The 16886-nt window shown below is 51.1% G+C and overlaps 1 protein-coding gene across 5 annotated transcripts; it reads right to left on the minus strand.

The window, feature by feature from the left end:
* Positions 1-279: 279 nt before the first annotated feature.
* SPRY4 (sprouty RTK signaling antagonist 4) lies at positions 280-14795 on the minus strand. Of its 5 annotated transcripts, XM_070374535.1 has the most exons (5): positions 14594-14795; positions 11614-11678; positions 9525-9605; positions 5370-5430; positions 280-4899 (listed from the first exon to the last, which is right to left on the minus strand). In XM_070374535.1, exon 5 carries the CDS (start codon positions 4850-4852, stop codon positions 3953-3955), a length of 900 nt encoding a protein of 299 aa, XP_070230636.1. In that variant the 5' UTR covers positions 4853-4899; positions 5370-5430; positions 9525-9605; positions 11614-11678; positions 14594-14795; the 3' UTR covers positions 280-3952. The 5 variants fall into 5 exon arrangements, with proteins under 5 accessions (XP_070230636.1, XP_070230632.1, XP_070230634.1 ...); XM_070374531.1 differs by lacking the exon at positions 5370-5430; XM_070374533.1 differs by lacking the exons at positions 5370-5430; positions 11614-11678.
* Between the last annotated feature and the right edge of the window lie 2091 nt (positions 14796-16886).

Below are 16886 nucleotides of genomic sequence, written 5' to 3' on the forward strand. Positions count from 1 at the left end.
CATCTGTTACCAATACACTCTTGCATAGGGGAGGGCTTGCCAGAGGATTTAGCAGCACCTGGCAGGATTCAGCTTCATCAGAAAGTGAAGCTTTCCTCCAGGGGCTCTAAGGTCATCCTTGAGCCAGGACCAGGGCCAGGAAGCCCTGTCCCCCCGCCACACTGTCCGCCGGAGCCTGGTCACTCATTTCTATTTAGCAGGTGTTCTTTGACAAACTTTGACACCTTGCTGGGTGAGGATGTCAGGGGTGTGAACACACAAACACACGAGAAACAGCAGTCCTATGTATATTTAACAATATATATTTATATATATTTTCTAGATCAGTACATTCAGTTTTTAACTTGCTTTTTCTTCACAAACAGAAGAACTCTTACAATAGTAGACTTTCTAAAATAAATACTATTAAAATAGAGCTTCAAAATAAATATTCTATACAAAGGAAACCTTCTGTGGTAACTTTTGATGTGGGATGAGAAAGGGTTACAGTGAAGAGGGAAAATATGCCGGGATGGGACCCTTGAACAGCTTTTCTGTTTTTAACACAAAACTGAACTGTGGGGCAGTGAGAAGAGAAAGCAAGACAAGACAGCACACCGACTTACCCACAGCAAAGATGGCAGCTTAAGATTTGTCGTCGACTGTCACAGTAAGCAGAGGGCATGAAAATGCTTACCCAAGACATAAACCAGAAGGCCAGTGCAGTTCATAGGATGCCCTAGTGATGTGTACAGTGCAAAGTGGTGGTGCCTACACCCCGCCGGACACCTCCTGGGGCAGCATGGAGACCATGAACGTGACGGGATCTGGTCCCAACCCACACTTTCCACACTTGGGACTTGTCATAATCTAACTGGGCCTCACCATCAGGAGGGGATGTGTGCAGACTCCAGAGCACTGAAAAAACCAGACACATCACACGATAGTCTTCCGTCTGTCAGCTGTGAAGGGGCCCATGTCAACAGCAGGGACTGGTCTTCACTCCTCCCAGACAGAGCCAGTGAGGAGCCTTGGTGGACCCCATGTTCCACCTAGAAAGGTCTGGCTCTCCTAGACCCTGTTCTCAGGGCACTTGCCAGGGTTTTGGGACTTTACAAACCCACCCTCCAGGGGAAGCAGCTGTACCCCCTTAGGACAAGGGTCCTGGGCCCAGGCTTGTGGATCCCACCCCCAGTTCCAGGCAGAGCCACCAGCCATCCCAGACTGAACCTTAGTAGGAAGCAGCTGGCAGTCTGCTAAAAAGGTCAAGATGAGGAGGCATAAACCAGCCAAGCAAGCCGTTGGTCACAGGACACACAGTCAGCCAGAAGTGGCGGCAGAAACGCGTCGTGTTGCTGAGAGCTTGATCCCTCAGTGGCCCTTGACTGGCCCCTGGGGGCGACAGGCAAGCCAGTTTTTTCTTTTTTCCAGAAAAACATGCTGAGGGACTGCTATGCAACAGAGCTGGGAGAACGAACGAAAGCTGACTGCACAGGACACAGAGAATTCTGCAGACATCCACCTAGCAGGTTAGATGCAAACCAAAAAGAACAAGCCAAAGCAGGGGAAGGAAAAAAAGAAAACCAAAACCCAGAAAAATCCATGTTTACAACTATATACACAAAGTCAGGGTTCAGGAAGCTACTTGCCAGGAAACAAGGGTCTTTGTAGAGATGGAGGGGTAGGGGTAGGGGGTGTGTGTGTGTGTGTGTGTGTGTGTGTGTGTGTTCAGGAGGCTACTTGCCAGGAAACAAACAAGGGTCTTTGTAGAGATGGTGGGGTAGGGGTAGGGGTGTGTGTGTGTGTGTGTGTGTGTGTGTGTACACAGCTTATGTAAATCAGTTCTCCACAGAATGGGCACATAGAACACCAAAGATCACCAAAGTGCAACTTGCCACTGGGTCAAGTTTCCCGTGGAGACATTTGAGGGAGGGGCTTTGGGGAAAGTTCTGAGGCCTCTCCCAGAGTGGACGTATGCCCTCTCTTTTTGGGGGTAACCTCTGCACACCTGTTCTGAGGAAAAACGTCTCCAGTCCCTTCAGTACACATCTGATACATTCAATTAGGACAAGTGGTTGGCTGAATGTGTTTTTTCTATCATTGCCTCCGATTTGTGCAATAACATCCATACATCCATGACAACTGTGGCAAGGGTAGCTACAGGAATCAGCCTTAGAAAACGCAGATTTCATATTCGCCTTTTACAAGCTAGCAAATGTTATATAAATAAAGCCTAAAATAATAAGACATCCCCTCCTTTCCTCCAGTCAATAAATACCTACAGTTACAATTAACTTATTCTAAATCATAAGATGTTACTACCAGTCTTCAAGAAGGGAAGGAAAAAAAAAGTCCTTGAGAAGCATTGGGTACGTGACCATCACAGCTACCTGCCTCCTTCAAGGAGGCTGTTCTGTTCCTACAGAACAAACTGAAGTGCTACAAAGGCTGTGCCCAGTACACTTCCAACACCGCCCCAGGGTAGCTCTTCAGACCCAAGCTACTTTCTGTCATGGCGGGGAGGGGGAAAGGGAGGAGGCACAGAATACCACATGAAGCAAAAACCCCACACAATTGCTGGGGAGTAAGGACCAGACACACTACAGCTTTTGCATGCAACAAGTACCTACCCACGGGACGAGCTGCGCTTGCTGAGTCCTTTAGCACCTTGAGAGAGAGTTGCTACGTCTTTGGGGGCTGCTGGGAGGGGCTCATGTGGCCATGCACAGAAGCAGGGCTCAATCCCAAGAAGTCCCCCGGAGAATCTTTCCCCCACCTGCATTTTTCTGACTCCCCCCGCCAGGGCCTCCTAACACTAAAATAGACTCTTTTGTCACCATCTGTCTATTTACATTAAAGATACAGACACTGTACACAAAAGGCTAGGACAGCAAGCAGCAGAATCAGGAGAGAAGAAGCCCACACCCAGCCATCACTCTGCCAGCACGAGGTGCTGCCTCTCTTCTCTGCTGTTAAAATCTTCTTCTTGGTGGGGAGGGGGGATTGTGTTCCTTGAGGTTGCTCGCCCCCCAGATTTTGAAATCAGCCCTTCCTGGGGGTGGCCCAAAAGGAAGCAAGTGTTTTATTATTATTTTTTAAAACACCGTTAGTATCTGATATAAAAACGTGTAACGACTGGATCCAGAGACCACAGCCTCAGACTCATTGGCAAAATGCTATTTGGTCTCAAATTTGCTGCTCCGGTCTTCTCTACCCGTAGTGAAGTTTCTGGAAAGGATCTGGGTAGAGAGAACTGGGGGCACACAGCAGGCAGGTGAGTCTGTGACTCAGTAAGAGCCGAAGGACGGTATCATGAGTGGAACACCCCCGAGAGTTAGTGAGGAAGCTGGAAGGGAGAAAATGTACTGTGCAGTGGCTCCTAAATCCATCCATGGCTCCAGGCAGAGCAAGGTACGAGGGGTGGGGGCTCCCGAGTATATACAACAGGGATTGCCAGGGTCTACACCTTCCCCAAGATGGGGCAGACTGGGGTGGAGGCTGGGAGAAGGTACAGATGGTCAGACTCCAAGTGTCTTCTTCCAAGTCCCCTGGCCACTCAGATTTCCTCCCAGGCAGCCAGAGAGAATGCAAAAGAGCAGGGAGAAAGCGAGGGAGGAGGAGGGCCAGGAAGGCATTCAAGCAGCTGCAACTTCCGGATATGTGTCCACATCTGTGTTCCATCTTCTGGAAAAGAAAAATCGCCCCCGAACCACACCACACCCCTGCCACTGTCTGTTTCACACAAAGTTCCAGGATCCTGAACAAAACAACCCCAAAGTGCTTCTTCATCCTTTTGGGGAAGAGAGGGTGGGTGATGGTGGTCCCTGTTTCTTTCGCAGCTGGGGGTGGGGGGTAGGTGGACTAGCAGGGTCAGCCTCGGGATGCTAAACCTCTGGCTGTGCTGTGATGCTCTTCTCAGGTGTCAGAAGGGAACCAGGGTTCCAGGCGGAGCGCTGGGACTTGACCCTGAGCGTCAGAAAGGCTTGTCCGGTCTGCTGGCCTTGGCGTCCCCAGCCGCTGCCTTGCAGATGACGCTGTTCGTGTGCTTGCAGCGGCATCCGGGGCGGCGCAGACGGTCGTAGCCACGCTGGGCCAGCTTCACACAGCCAGTGGCGGGCAGGTAGCAGAGCAGACAGGGCAGCACCAGGGACAGGGCGCCCATGAAGGACCAGCGGGCGCAGCAGTTTGAGCGGGAGCAGGAGCAGGGGTGGTCGGCGCAGGAGCCCTCATCGTCCTCGTTGGTGCAGTGGTAGAAGATGCCCTGCACCAGGCACATGCAGGTGCCATAGTTGACCAGTGTCTGCGCCGAGCACAGGCACTCCTGGTTGCAGACCCAGCAGGAGGGCAACGTCCGGGGGGACGCGCACTCCTTGCACTTACACTTCCCGCAGGCCTCGCACAGCAAGAAGTGCTTGTCCAGCTCTGGGGGGCCAGCGGGGCCCTTAAGGTCCAGCGGCTTGCAGTGGATGGCCTTGGGCTGGATGCGCACAGCCCTCGGGGAGGCCTGATCAGCCACGGGTGGGGGTGCCATGTGGTCTAAGAGGCGCTGGTCAGAGGACGTGCTGCTGCTGCTGCTCACAGAGCTGGGGCGCCCGCTGAAGGAGATCCAGTGGTGGGTGACGTCCTGGTCACAGCGGGCTGGGGTTGGGGCCAGCTCTGGGGCTCCACCCCGGGTCCGCTTGGGGCCAGAGGGGGGTGCCAGGCCAGGGTTGTCGATGTAGTCGTTCTCCACGTGGCTGGTCTTCATCTGGTCGATGGGAAGGATGGTGAGAGGGTGCTGGAGCCGGCTGTGGGCCGTACGGCTGTCCAGTAGGGGCTGGACCATGACTGAGCTGGGAGTCAAGGGGACGCTCTGTGGGATCGGGGGCTCCATGGGGCCGGAGGTCCTGGGATGTGCGGAGTAACAGGCTTCTAGGGGCCCTGGGTAGGCGGGGAGGAAGAGAATGGATTCCAGGCATCAATAGGTGGCCTGTTAACACCCCCATCCACCATTAGGTCCTTGGGAGCCCAAGTGAAATAGGATTGCTTTGGTGGACTACCCAGCATTAAGGCTTAGATGATTAGTATTAACAGTAATGACAATTTTAAGTGGTAGAAATAACTTATTTAGCGCTTACAAGGACTCTTCTAAGCATCATATTATTATGTTATCAACTTTTCACAATAACCCTAGAATGTAACTACCATTACCCCTTTTCTAGTTATAGGAAACTAATGTTCAAAGTAACTTGTCCAAAGTCACACAAAACCATTAGTAGCAGAACTGGGGCTCAAACTTGGGCCATCCATGTTCATTCTTATAATCCCCATGAAACATGCTTCTGATTTAAGACAGAGCTTAGCAGTTATAAATGCAGGCTCTGTAATTAGATCCAAGTTCAAGTTCTCACCTTTGCCTAGCAGTGCTGCTGTGAATGAGGTTCTTTAACTTCTATGCCTTAGTACTGTCACCTGTAAAATGGGTTCTTGTAAGAACCAAATGAAAAAAATGCATATCCAGGACCTAGCATTTTGCCTGACACACAGCATGTACTGTAATTTAAGACCATCCCAGAGAGCAACCTTTGGATTTCCTGAGCACTAATAAGCATGACTAATAAGTACCAAGTGTTATGCTGAGTGTGAGGATGTGGTGACTACTTTAGTCAGTCCCTGTGTGCTCCCGTGGAGTTTTTATCAACTAGATAAACAAAAGCCTTTATTTCAGATAGTCACAAGAGAAGGAGGAGCTGTATCTGATGCCTACACATCCAGAATATTAACTTATTACTACTACTTCTAAGAGCAACAACCTCCAGTGGCTAATAACCCCTGGACAGGTGCCCTCCGACAACTTGGATGGGAAATCCTCTCCGAGGGGCACTCACTTCACCCATTTCCAAATACTGAGCTAAACATTCAGCCTAAATGCTGTTTACTAGAATAGCTAAGCCAAGCCTGGATCAGTTTCTAATTTCACCGAGAGAGTGCAATTTTAAGTTGGAAACTGGCCAGAGATTCAACTGCAGTGCCTGACACGGAACCCCAGGAAGTCACTTAAATCAAAGAGCGGAAACGGCTTGGTTCAAATTTAGAAAGTGCACATTGTTTTCTATTAGAAGTGCCATTTCCTCGCCTGCTGACCTTTACATTCGGAATTCGGCTGGAGATCAATTTAAAGAAATAGCAGCAGAGGCCAAGACCTCTGCCCAATTTGGAATCCCAGAGAAAGATTAGACTCTGGGAAGATTCCACTGGGCTTGTGGCTGGGGGATAGAACAGACAGCCAGGGTGAAGATAGAAGGAGATGATAACCACCTTTGAAAAAAAAAAAAACAAACCACATTGGATTAATGTGCTATGGGGTAGGGCTTCAGTAAATGCTTTTTCAAGATGCTAATGATGTTCTAATTTGGAGAGCGGACGGTACCTCTGCTATTAGGTTCATCTTGCCTCAAAGGTGATACCTAGGGACTTCCCTGGCAGTCTAGTGGTTATTAAGACTCCCAAGCTTCCACTGCCGGGGGTGGGGATTCGATCCCTGGTTGGGGAAATAAGATCCCACATGCAGTGACAAAAAATGAGAAAAATCCTTAAACTGAATAAAAATGAAAATACATGGGGAGGGAGGAGGGAGAAGGGTTCAGGATGGGGAACACATGTATACCTGTGGTGGATTCATTTTGATATTTGGCAAAACTAATACAATTATGTAAAGTTTAAAAATAAAATAAAATTAATTAAAAAAAAAAAAAAAAATACAACACATCAACTTAAAAACAATTAAACTTAAAAAAAAAAAAAAAAAGTGGTACCTAAGAATAGGATGTGGATAGGTTTCCACTTCCAGTTCTAACCTCACATCCCTCCAGACTTGGGCCCCAGCTAGTCATCCTAGTATTCCAATCACAGGAGATACCTGGCTCTGAGTGACACATCCATACTTATCAATGTCTATAATAAAGAATGAAGAGATAGAGAGAGAAAAGCCATTCAGGACACTCTGCATTATACTTCCTCTGCTTGGAAACAATGGTTTGATTAGAAATGGTTCAGTTGTTGGGGAAGGACTTCTTAGATGCTTTCTAGCCTGACTGAAATAAAAAGCTCAGTCTAGGTGCAAAGTTCATGAAGTGAATGAAAGGGAGCTTATCCCCAGGGTTCTCATCTGTGTACTGCAAAATGCAGAAAAAAGCACTAAGTCTTTTCTACAAGGTTCATTGCTCAGTCAACTGATATTTCCCCTTCACAAAGGCCATGAACTACTGGCTTTGGTCCCACAGCCCTATCTACTTAAGAGATGCTGGTGTTTCTGTGCAGTTTTTCCCATTTCGGAGAATGTGTGCCTGGGGATAGCCTCTCTCCTGCCTTGTGTTCCCTCCACATGTCAGGAAAGCATCATCTTCAACGAGGAGACTTTCCTACGGCAGAGTGTGACTTCAGTGTCAGGCAGGTTTGCCACCAGGAAGTCGTTCTTTGCCGAGACAGCCTCCTTTAGGGGTCCTGGGTTTGGGGCTGGATGGGAGATGTCAGTTGAGTATTTTGGGAGAGGAATTTTTTCCAAGGCTCAAGCTGGTCATGGGGCAGAACTTCAGGAATGCTAAAGTGGGCTCACTTTGTTCTTTGCAGGGATTCTAAAGCCTTGCTTCTAGAATAAATGGGTTTGGGGTCAAAAAAAGAAGAGTTAGGAGCCCCGGGTTCCAGCTCTTTGCTTGGAGGAAAAGGTGTGACTAGGCAAAAGAATGGAAAATGCTGACAGAGGCTCAGGAGACGACTCTCTGGCGCCAGCCAAGAGGTGCCTCCGCCAGAACCCCCACCCCAGACAAAGACAACGTGATTCCCTTATGCCAGAAGCTCAGGTCACAAAGCTCAGGGTCCTGCCAACAAAATGTCAGTGGCAGTTTGAAGGTTGTATTGCCCCATGTAGTTGAGCTTTCATTTCTTAGGACCAGGGCTGGGACTTGCCACGCTGTGGGTACTCCCTCCCCTAAACCGATCACCCACTCTCCTTCCTCCAATCCTATTCCTGAGATTCTTTAAACAACGAGCACACTTTCTATGGATGAATCAAAGGCATGAACAATGCTCAGATTTTAACAGGCCCTGGACTCATCACAAGGCAGATTCCTGGAAAAGTCCCTCCAGGAAGCCAGGGTGGGGACAGTGGCTGCTGGCAATGGGATATTGGCATTACCCCACTCCTATCACCCTCCAGGGGCAGCTGTCAACATCTGGGTCTGCACTTAGGGCCAGACAAGAGGGTGGGAGCTGGGTCCCTGGTAACTCAGCTGTCTCAGGGCAAGCCACGCCCTGGATGGCTCCAGCCAGCATATTCTAAAATGCATCTTCCCCATCATAACACTGATGCAGGATTCCTTCTGGCTACAGCCCAGCAAAAGCCAGCAGCTGGCTCAGACCTATAGGTCTCCAATCTTCTCAGGCTTCATCTCCTAGTTAGCTGGGACCGTCCCTCTACAGGACGGTTGAATTCATTTGACTCACATGAAAAAAAATACTTGCTGATAGCCTGATAGATAACACTTCAGCACAGCTAAGTGAAGTTTCAAACCCCCACTTTCCCATTCCTCAGTTTCAAAGATCAGTCTCTACTCACTGGGATACACCTACCGTCCAGTCTACCCAACACTGCCGAACTTAAGTGTAGTTTAATATGTACTCTGTTTCCCCTGCAAGGAAGGAAGAGATTTGTAATACAAATAGGAGAGAGGAGGCTTTTGCTTCTTTTAGGTTGTTTGGGAGACTGATGGCCCATTTGGAAGACTGTGGACAGAGAAACAAAGCCAGCACTCCACTTAGCCAGAGAAGCACCTCTGTGGAGTTGTAGGTGACAGCCTTATGGATTAGCACGAGGAAAGGAAACTTTTACCTCCACTCCAACTTTTTAATAGTAATTAATAGTTAGGAAAGCATCTAGTATTTATGAAACATTTCTTGGTGCCAGGATCTGTGCTAAATCCTCAGTGATGTTCTCCTTAAATCCTCACCATCACTTTGGAGAATAACACCTACTTTGCAGAGGAAGAAACAGAAGAACAGAGGGTCATAGAGCAGGCAAATGGTCAGGGCAGGACTTGAACCCAGTCATCCCCGTTGCCGGGACTTGCAGTAACTTCTGGATATTCAGGGAAGGGCGTGAAAGCACCCTTCTCTCTTGTAGCTAAGAACTCTGCCAGTCTCCCGGGTCTGCCATCAGCCCTCGGGGAACCTCATCAGGCCATCTTCGGGCTGTTAACCCAACCAGTCTGGAAATGAAGCCAGACAGGGCTGGTATCAGACTGGCCCCCAGTTAGGGGAATTTTCAGTGTGGAGAGTGGGGGGCCAGGGCTTTGAAACCTGTCACTAAAGGAAGCTTCAGTGCTTAAGACATTTCTGCTTCCAACTCCGTTTTCTTTGCTGTCTCTTTTGTCCTCAACACACCTCCATTTTACTAAGCATTTTCATTTTTAGTTTTCTTAAGGTTGAATGGGTCTCACTTGTAGGATCTCACCACAAAGCAGCCCCTAAAAGGGAAGCCTAGAGTGGGTGGGAATCCCCTCTCCTCCCACCTGTAAAGCTGAACTTCAGGGTCCCCAGGGCACATTCATGGATGTGGCTTCCTGGTCCAGGTCTGTGGCGAAGAGGAGGAGCTAGGGTAAGAGGAAGGCAGAAGAAAGAATAGCGAGTCAGTGATATTAAAAAGCCTAGAGCACAACGCCCTGTATTTGTAGTCTATGATACCTGCGGGGAGAGGCTGAGCATCAAGGTGACACACAGCTCAGTGCAGGCTGGCTGGAAAGAATCAAGACCCATGTTAAATGTCAGCTCCAGCCATCCACCACTTCCCCTGGACTTAACCCGGGGAGAGGAGTTGGGAAATATTAGGAAAATCTGACAGCTGTACTTTGAAAACTACAGGTCAGCTAATGCCAAACTGACAAGAAGCTCTGAACGAAGGGGCACTTTTTGTACTGCCTCGTTCAGTCCTAGCAGATGCTTTCAGGGAAGGTTGTTTAACCCTTTAACAGCTCAGAGAAAAAGGTCTCTAAGCAATGCACGAAACACGGGTTCTATCCCTGGGTCAGGAAGATCCTCTGGCAAAGGGAATGGCAACCTACTCCAGTATTCTTGCCTGGGAAATCCCATGGTCAGAGGAGTCTGGCAGGATGCAGTCAGTCCATGGCATTGCAAAGATTGGACACAACTGAGCAACTAAACAACAGGCTGCGTGACAGCCCACTGCTACATCTGCCACTATCCCTTGGGTTCTTTGGGACAACATCTCATTTCATTAAGCTCCAATTATTGCTTCAGAAAGACTTTAAAGGGGAGGAAGGGAGGAACTTCTCTGATAATCCAGTGGTTAAGACTCCATATCCTCAATGCAGGGTGCAAGAGTTCAATCCCTGGTCAGGGAACTACAATTCACTAAAGATCCTTAAGATCCCACATGACACATTTAAAAAAAATAAAGGGGGTGAGGGGAACGAGGGAAGCCAGAGCTTGTCTTCCCTGTACCCTACACAGAGGGAGATCATCTTGGCTGAGAATAAGGCATTTAGACAGCTGGATTTGTCTGAGAATTCTTGCCCCGCCTCCACCGCCCTCCCCCCCCCAATTCCAGCACCACACTAGGAGCTGACCTCTGGCCATAACCTGTCAGAGATCACAAAAGAAAACAGCTGCTTATCCTCACTTAGTCTCATCCTCAGTTATCAGTTCCCAAACTTCTTTTTCCACAATCAGTCAGCTGAGCTCCAGAGCCCCTGTACAAGGCTGAGTTGGAGAGGTCTTGCTGTAGTTTTTGGTTCTGGACTATTTTAACCAGCTACACATTTTGGCTTTGATGTATTCCCCTCATAACTGTTGTCTGCTCAGATCCCCTTAAAGAGGGATTAGAAGTCAAGAGTGAGAAAAGAATGGAGCTAGAAGAAGCCTGTTAAATACTGGTACAGTTTTAGAACCCCTGGCCTGCATCAGAGTTTGGGGGTGGGGGACCAGGAGCCTAAACCCCAGGGAGGGACTCCCACCCCCATTGGCACAAAGATCACTTTATTGGTCTCACCATCCTCCACTAAGAACTGGAGTTACAATAATAGGTTTTAGCTTACTCCTGGGAGGGGGCAGGAAATGACTCTCCCTCCCCCCAACCAGAAAAAGACAAGGGAAACCACTTTTCTGCAAATGGCCACCTGCCCCAGAAGGGCCCCTTCCCTCCTCCACAAGATCCAGCACATCTGTGCTCCCTCCCTGGTGCCCTTGCTTCCTCTACTGACTGTCCTTGGAAAGAACAATCATGATCACAGCTGAACAGTGGAGCCTCTTAAACCCAGCCACATGTCCCGGATACATCCCCAGCCTTGTCAGCTGTCTGGATCTGCAGGGTGGCCCCAGGCCCCCTTGAGAGCTCCGCATCCTCCCCTCTGTACATCAAGAAGTACCCCACGTCTCCTGTGGAGGAAGGGGCTTCCTTACAACCAGGCCCTCCTAACAGGCACCCCTAGTAACATGGGCACAGCCCCAGCCCTGCACACTTGGCTAGCTGCTCGGCTGGCCCTGGCCCCTGGGTGGGCGCGGGGGGTTTTCTCCCCACTCTGCAGATGGGGAGACTAAGCCCAAGTTTCCTAACCTCTCATCTGCTCTGACCCAGTTCCCTACCTTGGTCTAGAAGAGGTAATACAGTCTTCCGTTATGTTGCCCTTCATCACCTTCTTCCTCTGGCTCTTTTGAAAGAGTAAAAATATATTCCAGTGAGTCATTGCTTTCCCTTCTGTCCAATAGCTCCAGGTTGGCCATGCGATGGAAGCTTCTCCACTCTTGCCCTTCCCCTTCCTTAAAAACACAGTCATATTGATATCCCAAATCCAACATTTTCAATTCTGTCCCTAGATCCAGAGGTTTTCCTCACAGGGAAACTCCTGCCTCAGTTGGGGCCAGATGACAGACAACTCTGGATGCAGAACCAAACTGAATCCCATAGTTTTTACACTGAACTCCTTCTCTGAAGAGAAGGGGCTCCTTTCTAAGCACCCTGGTACCATTACCTGCGCCCTACCCAAGAGGAGAGCCTGGGAAAAGAAAAAGGCTTGTGGGACCCCAAAAACTGGTGCTGGAAGATGTGACATGAAGGGACTAACAGCATCAAAAATTGGAAGAGAATTCCACACATGTGATCCCAAGCATTCCAGAGCAGTACATCTCAGGGGCCATTTCTGAAGTGTTAATGGGTGTTTTTTCCTCCCTTAATTTTAAAATTCTGGTCTCTCCACCTATTCTGGAAGGATAAAAGCAAAAATGACACCTGCAAGCTCCAAATGTCTTCAGCCTCTGCCCTGCTTTAACTAGGAATCATTCTGTTCCAGGTGGTCAGTCTCCTCCCACAAAGCCCCTTGGAAGCTCTAAGGAGATGTTGCCATTTCCGAGGGTACTAGTAGAAAAGGTGGTGGGAATGAGCAGGAGAGCACTTATTCTCCACAGAACAGAGAGTAAGAATCTAAAAAGGAAGATAACCAAGAGATGTCGTCCTCACTGAGCATTTGTCCATCAAGGAGATTTTACAAATCTGCCACCAAAACGCCTACCTTGTACTAGCCATGCAGCTCAGTTGGTCAGGATGTGCACTGTTCATATTAGAATTCATCTAGAGCCTTCTGGCAAGTGAGGACCCTCCCAAGGGCTAGGAAAGAGGCAGTCTGATTTTATACCGGACGTGTCTACAATTTCTTTCCTACCCTTCTCCTTAAAGAGATAGAGGGAGACAGAGAAAGGGGCGGGGGGGTAGAGGGAGGGTGGTAGAGGTGGAAGGGTGTCGGTGGCTGCCCACCCTTTCCTAGTCTGCCCCATACCCACTTAGTCTTTCACTAAGGGGAAAAACTGAAATTTTCAGATGTTTATGCCCCATTTGTGTTAAGATCCAGGGAACTCTAAACATTGTGAAATCACCAGTGCAATATTGGGCAGGGCCTCAGGCCAGACCGAGCTGATTAAGACGTTGATAAACCCACATTTCCTAAATGCTCTGGGCTTTTACCTCCCAGCTTTGTATCCCTGAGAGGCTCAGAGGCACTGAGAGCCTCCTCAGTCAGCGAACCAGACTGACAGGCACTTTCTCTTACCCAACCCCCAAAGTGGAGAGAATCATGCTCACTGGTTTGGAAGCAGGAAAGAGGGGGTTCACGCTGGGTCTGGGCACCCCATTGAACACACACCCTTCCTTTCTTCACAAATCATCCTGAGGGGAGAGGTGCCCTCCGAGCCCTAGTGGGCCACAAGGCAGCCTTCTGCCCCCTCATCCAGGCCTGGCAAAATGGATACCCATCCAGCAGCTGGTGCATGAGGCAGCCAGCATCTGTCCCCTCTGCCCACCATCCAGCCCTCCAGCCCAGTTCTCTTCTTTCCTTCATCACTCAGCCCATCTAGCCATGCAACCATTTTCCACCTCTCTTGCTTCCTCTGCCCACAACCCCCAGTCCTCAATCAAAGAGAATTGAGAAACTGGCTTCTTGCACAAGAGCAGCTACTGTCTAAATGCTTTTTGATCGTCTGCAGGGAGGGGAAACTGGGCACAGCCCTGGCCCTAGCCCTGGCCCCAGTGATATGGAGCCAAGCTCCAGCTGTCGTGGCTGGCCAAACCTGCCCTTACCCCCCTTCATTGCCTCCCAAGCCTTGGCGATTCAGAATTTTCATAACGTACCGTCTCTGTCCTTCTTTCTTCTCGGTGATGTCAAGCCTGGTACCACCAAGAAGGAAGGAGGGAAGGCGGGAGACTTATCTCTCCTAGGCACGCAACCTCTTCCTCCAGCTCCCACACGCCTGGCGTTATGTAAACGCACCTTCAGCCCCCACCACAGCCCCAGAGCGGCCGGGAGCCTCGGGGCCTGGCACAATTCGGTGCCAGAGTATAGGGGGACACGAGGAGGCCGAGGAGCCTTGGCCCCTGCAGAGGCCGGGGAAAGGAAGGCAACTGCAAGGCAGTTGCACAGCATAAAATGCGGCAGCAGAGCAAAGGTCAGACGGCGAGGAACCGCCTCATCAAAGAGAGAGCAAATGCCCAGTCCCGGGCCAGCCCTGCGCTGACCATCGAGGGGTAGGCAGAAGGAAAGAAACCTAGTCCATCACGGCTCCGAAGGGTAAACTAAAACCTACGTCGAGCATAGGCCTCTGCGGCGGGCTGGGGAGATCTACGGCAGACTGGCACCGTGGGCAGAGAGCCCAGGGTGGGCGAGCCGCCCAGGGTGAAGGCGCCCGCCGGACCCAAGAGGTGGCTCCTCACGGAGCCCAAAATCGCCTGTTCCAGCACCCGAGGTGGGTAGTGGTAGGTGGAAAGGGGCCAGGCCAGAAGCAAACTCCCGGGACACGCACGGTGCTTCTGAGTGGTAGAGTGGGAAAGCCCGGCTTGGCAATGCCCGGGGGTCGGAAACGCCGGTGCCAGGCTGTGAGCACCCCCGGCGCCTAACTGGCCCAGCCGAGGGCGTCAGGGAGCTGCGGCGCACCGCAGCTGCTCCAGGAGGCGCAGGGAGAGGGAAAGAACATTGAGGCGCGTATAGACATAGCGCAGCATCTGCCCCAGCCCGAGGGGGAGTCGCGTTGCGACTCAGAGAAGGGTAGCTTCACATCCCGAAACCGGTCGAGGACTTACTTTGAGGAGCCGCAGAGTCACAAGCATTGCTCCACGTCTGTGTAAACCCCCGAACCCGAGCGGATCGGACGCCGCTATCCTCGCAGACGCCGGCCGGAGGAACAGGCTCGGCTCCCTGCGCTCCGCAGCGCCAGCTCCGCGCTGTCAGCTTCTCTCACTGCCTCCGCGGCGATGTTGCAACCACTGCCTGGGAAAATGGCTTTTTTATGAATGGGAGGGAAGGGAGCTCCAGTGCGCACGCGCGCCGCTCGCGATTCTATGAATGGGTGGGCACAAGAGACCCCGCGCGCGCATGCGCCGCGTTCCTTTTTTTATGAATGGGGGGCCGGAAAAGGACTTAACCCGTGATTGCTGGGGTTGGCTCTCGCTCCTCCAGGGGCCGTCGCTCTTTTACAAAGAGGGGTGGAGGTTGTTGTTGCTTTTTTTTTTTTCCTTTATGAATGGAGGGTGGCGGCGACTGCTGCAGCTGGTTCAGCTGCGCGGGCTGTACCCCCTCCCAGCCTGCGAGAGGAGGTAAAGGCTACCTTCACGCCACTGCGGACCTGGGTTGGAACCGTCCGTGTTGCTGGGGGCGGGGTGGTGGGGGGGAAACACTGCGACCTCAGGATCCTGGGCTAAGAGCTGGGTGGGGGAGGACACACCTAGATCCAGGGATTTCTACCCGCCGCAGTCAGAGGGCGGGGAACGGGAGGACCCCTGCTAGGGGCCTTCTCTTTCTCTAGAGTAGGGGCGTCGGGGGGGAAGGGTCTTGAAGCTGTGTTTACCAAAAATTTTAAGAAAATGTCAAAGGTCCATATCAAAGAAGGGCGGAGTGGGGGGTTACTGAGTGAATCTGGTTCCCTTCCTGAGGCGGAGTCTCCCTTGAATAAGTGCAGAGCACCCCTCCCCCACCTCTTGGGTGTGGACAGGACTGGGCCGAGCCTTTTCCGGCCCTAGTACCCCCCGGAGTGGACTGGCTACTCAGCTAGAGACCTGGCTCTCGCCTGGCAGCGCCCCACTTCCTCCCACCCCAGTGTAATGTCCGCAGTGCTCCGGCGTCCGCCCGTCCTCTGCTGCCCCGGCTAGTGCTCCCCTCCACTCCCGCGTGTTTCGCAACCCTCACGGGACGCAGGCCTAAAGAAGGCCACAGCCTTTGCTGCTGTAGGCGCCGCTCTCCAACCGCCCTGACTAGTGCCCCGCCGGAGAAGCGGGAGCGGTGCAGAACTGGCCAGGTGGATGGGTGGAGCCGTCTGCGCCAAAGATGCTGCTCGGGTGGCCGCGGGATTAAATAACAACAGGGCTCTTGAGCCGCAGAGGAAATGGAAATGGCCGGGATCTTTTCTTGCAGTTAATGATGGGGCGGGTGGGGCGAGGGGGGGAGGTGGGAAGAGCCTCAGCCCCGGCGGGTGAAAAGAAAAGCCCCCGCCATTAGGCCCGACTCCGGGAAGGCGGGGAGCCCTCGCAGCAGGCCCAGCTCCGCCCTGGAACGGAGGAGGCTGTAGCCTCCGGGGAGTACGGGGTAGGGGGTGGCTTTGATGCAGGGATAAGGCTGGGCTAGGGCCTGAATCCCCCTGAAAGGTTTATCTTGGTGGTGTTTTCGCTTCACCGGGAGGTGGTGAGGCTGACTTTTTTCTTCCTACGCCACCATAGGACTGCGCTTGGCAGTTGTCAGTGGAGCATATGCAAAGCTCCAGACCAGAGGTTTGGCCTTGGGCTGGAGCTGGGACCCAGGGGATCGGCAGAGGGAGAGACATTTTACAAACCCAGACCAGAGCCCAAGGTCACCGAGTCTAGGCTAAAATGGCTTCTCGCTAGTCAAACGCACCTGTGTAATTTGATTTACTTATTCATCTCCTGGGTCTTCCTTGGACCAAGATCTTACCGAATGCCAAGAGAAAAACACTTTACTAGGATAAGAGTATTTTAAAGTCGTTCAGTTCTTTTCGTTACAGGCATCTAAGCTCAATATCATTATTCCTATTCGTCAGATGTAGAAATTCTGGCCAAGGGTCCTGCTCCTGATAAATGAAAGATTTACTAAATTGTGGTGCTGATTCCCTAGACCTTTGCAACTCGGATCTTTCTATCACCCCGTCTCCATATCACCAACCGTGTTGTTCAGTCACTTAGTCAGTGTCCAACTCTGTGACCCTGTGGACTGCAGCATGCCAGTCTTCCCTGTCCTTCACTATCTCCTGGAGCTTGCTCAAACTCATGATCACAAACCTAAAAACCTGTTTTTTGCAAGTCATTTAAGCATGTTAAACAAGGAAAGTTGGAGCAGTAATTTTCCAGCCAGTGGTTGCTCATGGCC

This window comes from Bos mutus, chromosome 7 (genome assembly GCF_027580195.1).
Source record: "Bos mutus isolate GX-2022 chromosome 7, NWIPB_WYAK_1.1, whole genome shotgun sequence".
NCBI classification, from domain to species: Eukaryota; Metazoa; Chordata; class Mammalia; order Artiodactyla; family Bovidae; genus Bos; species Bos mutus.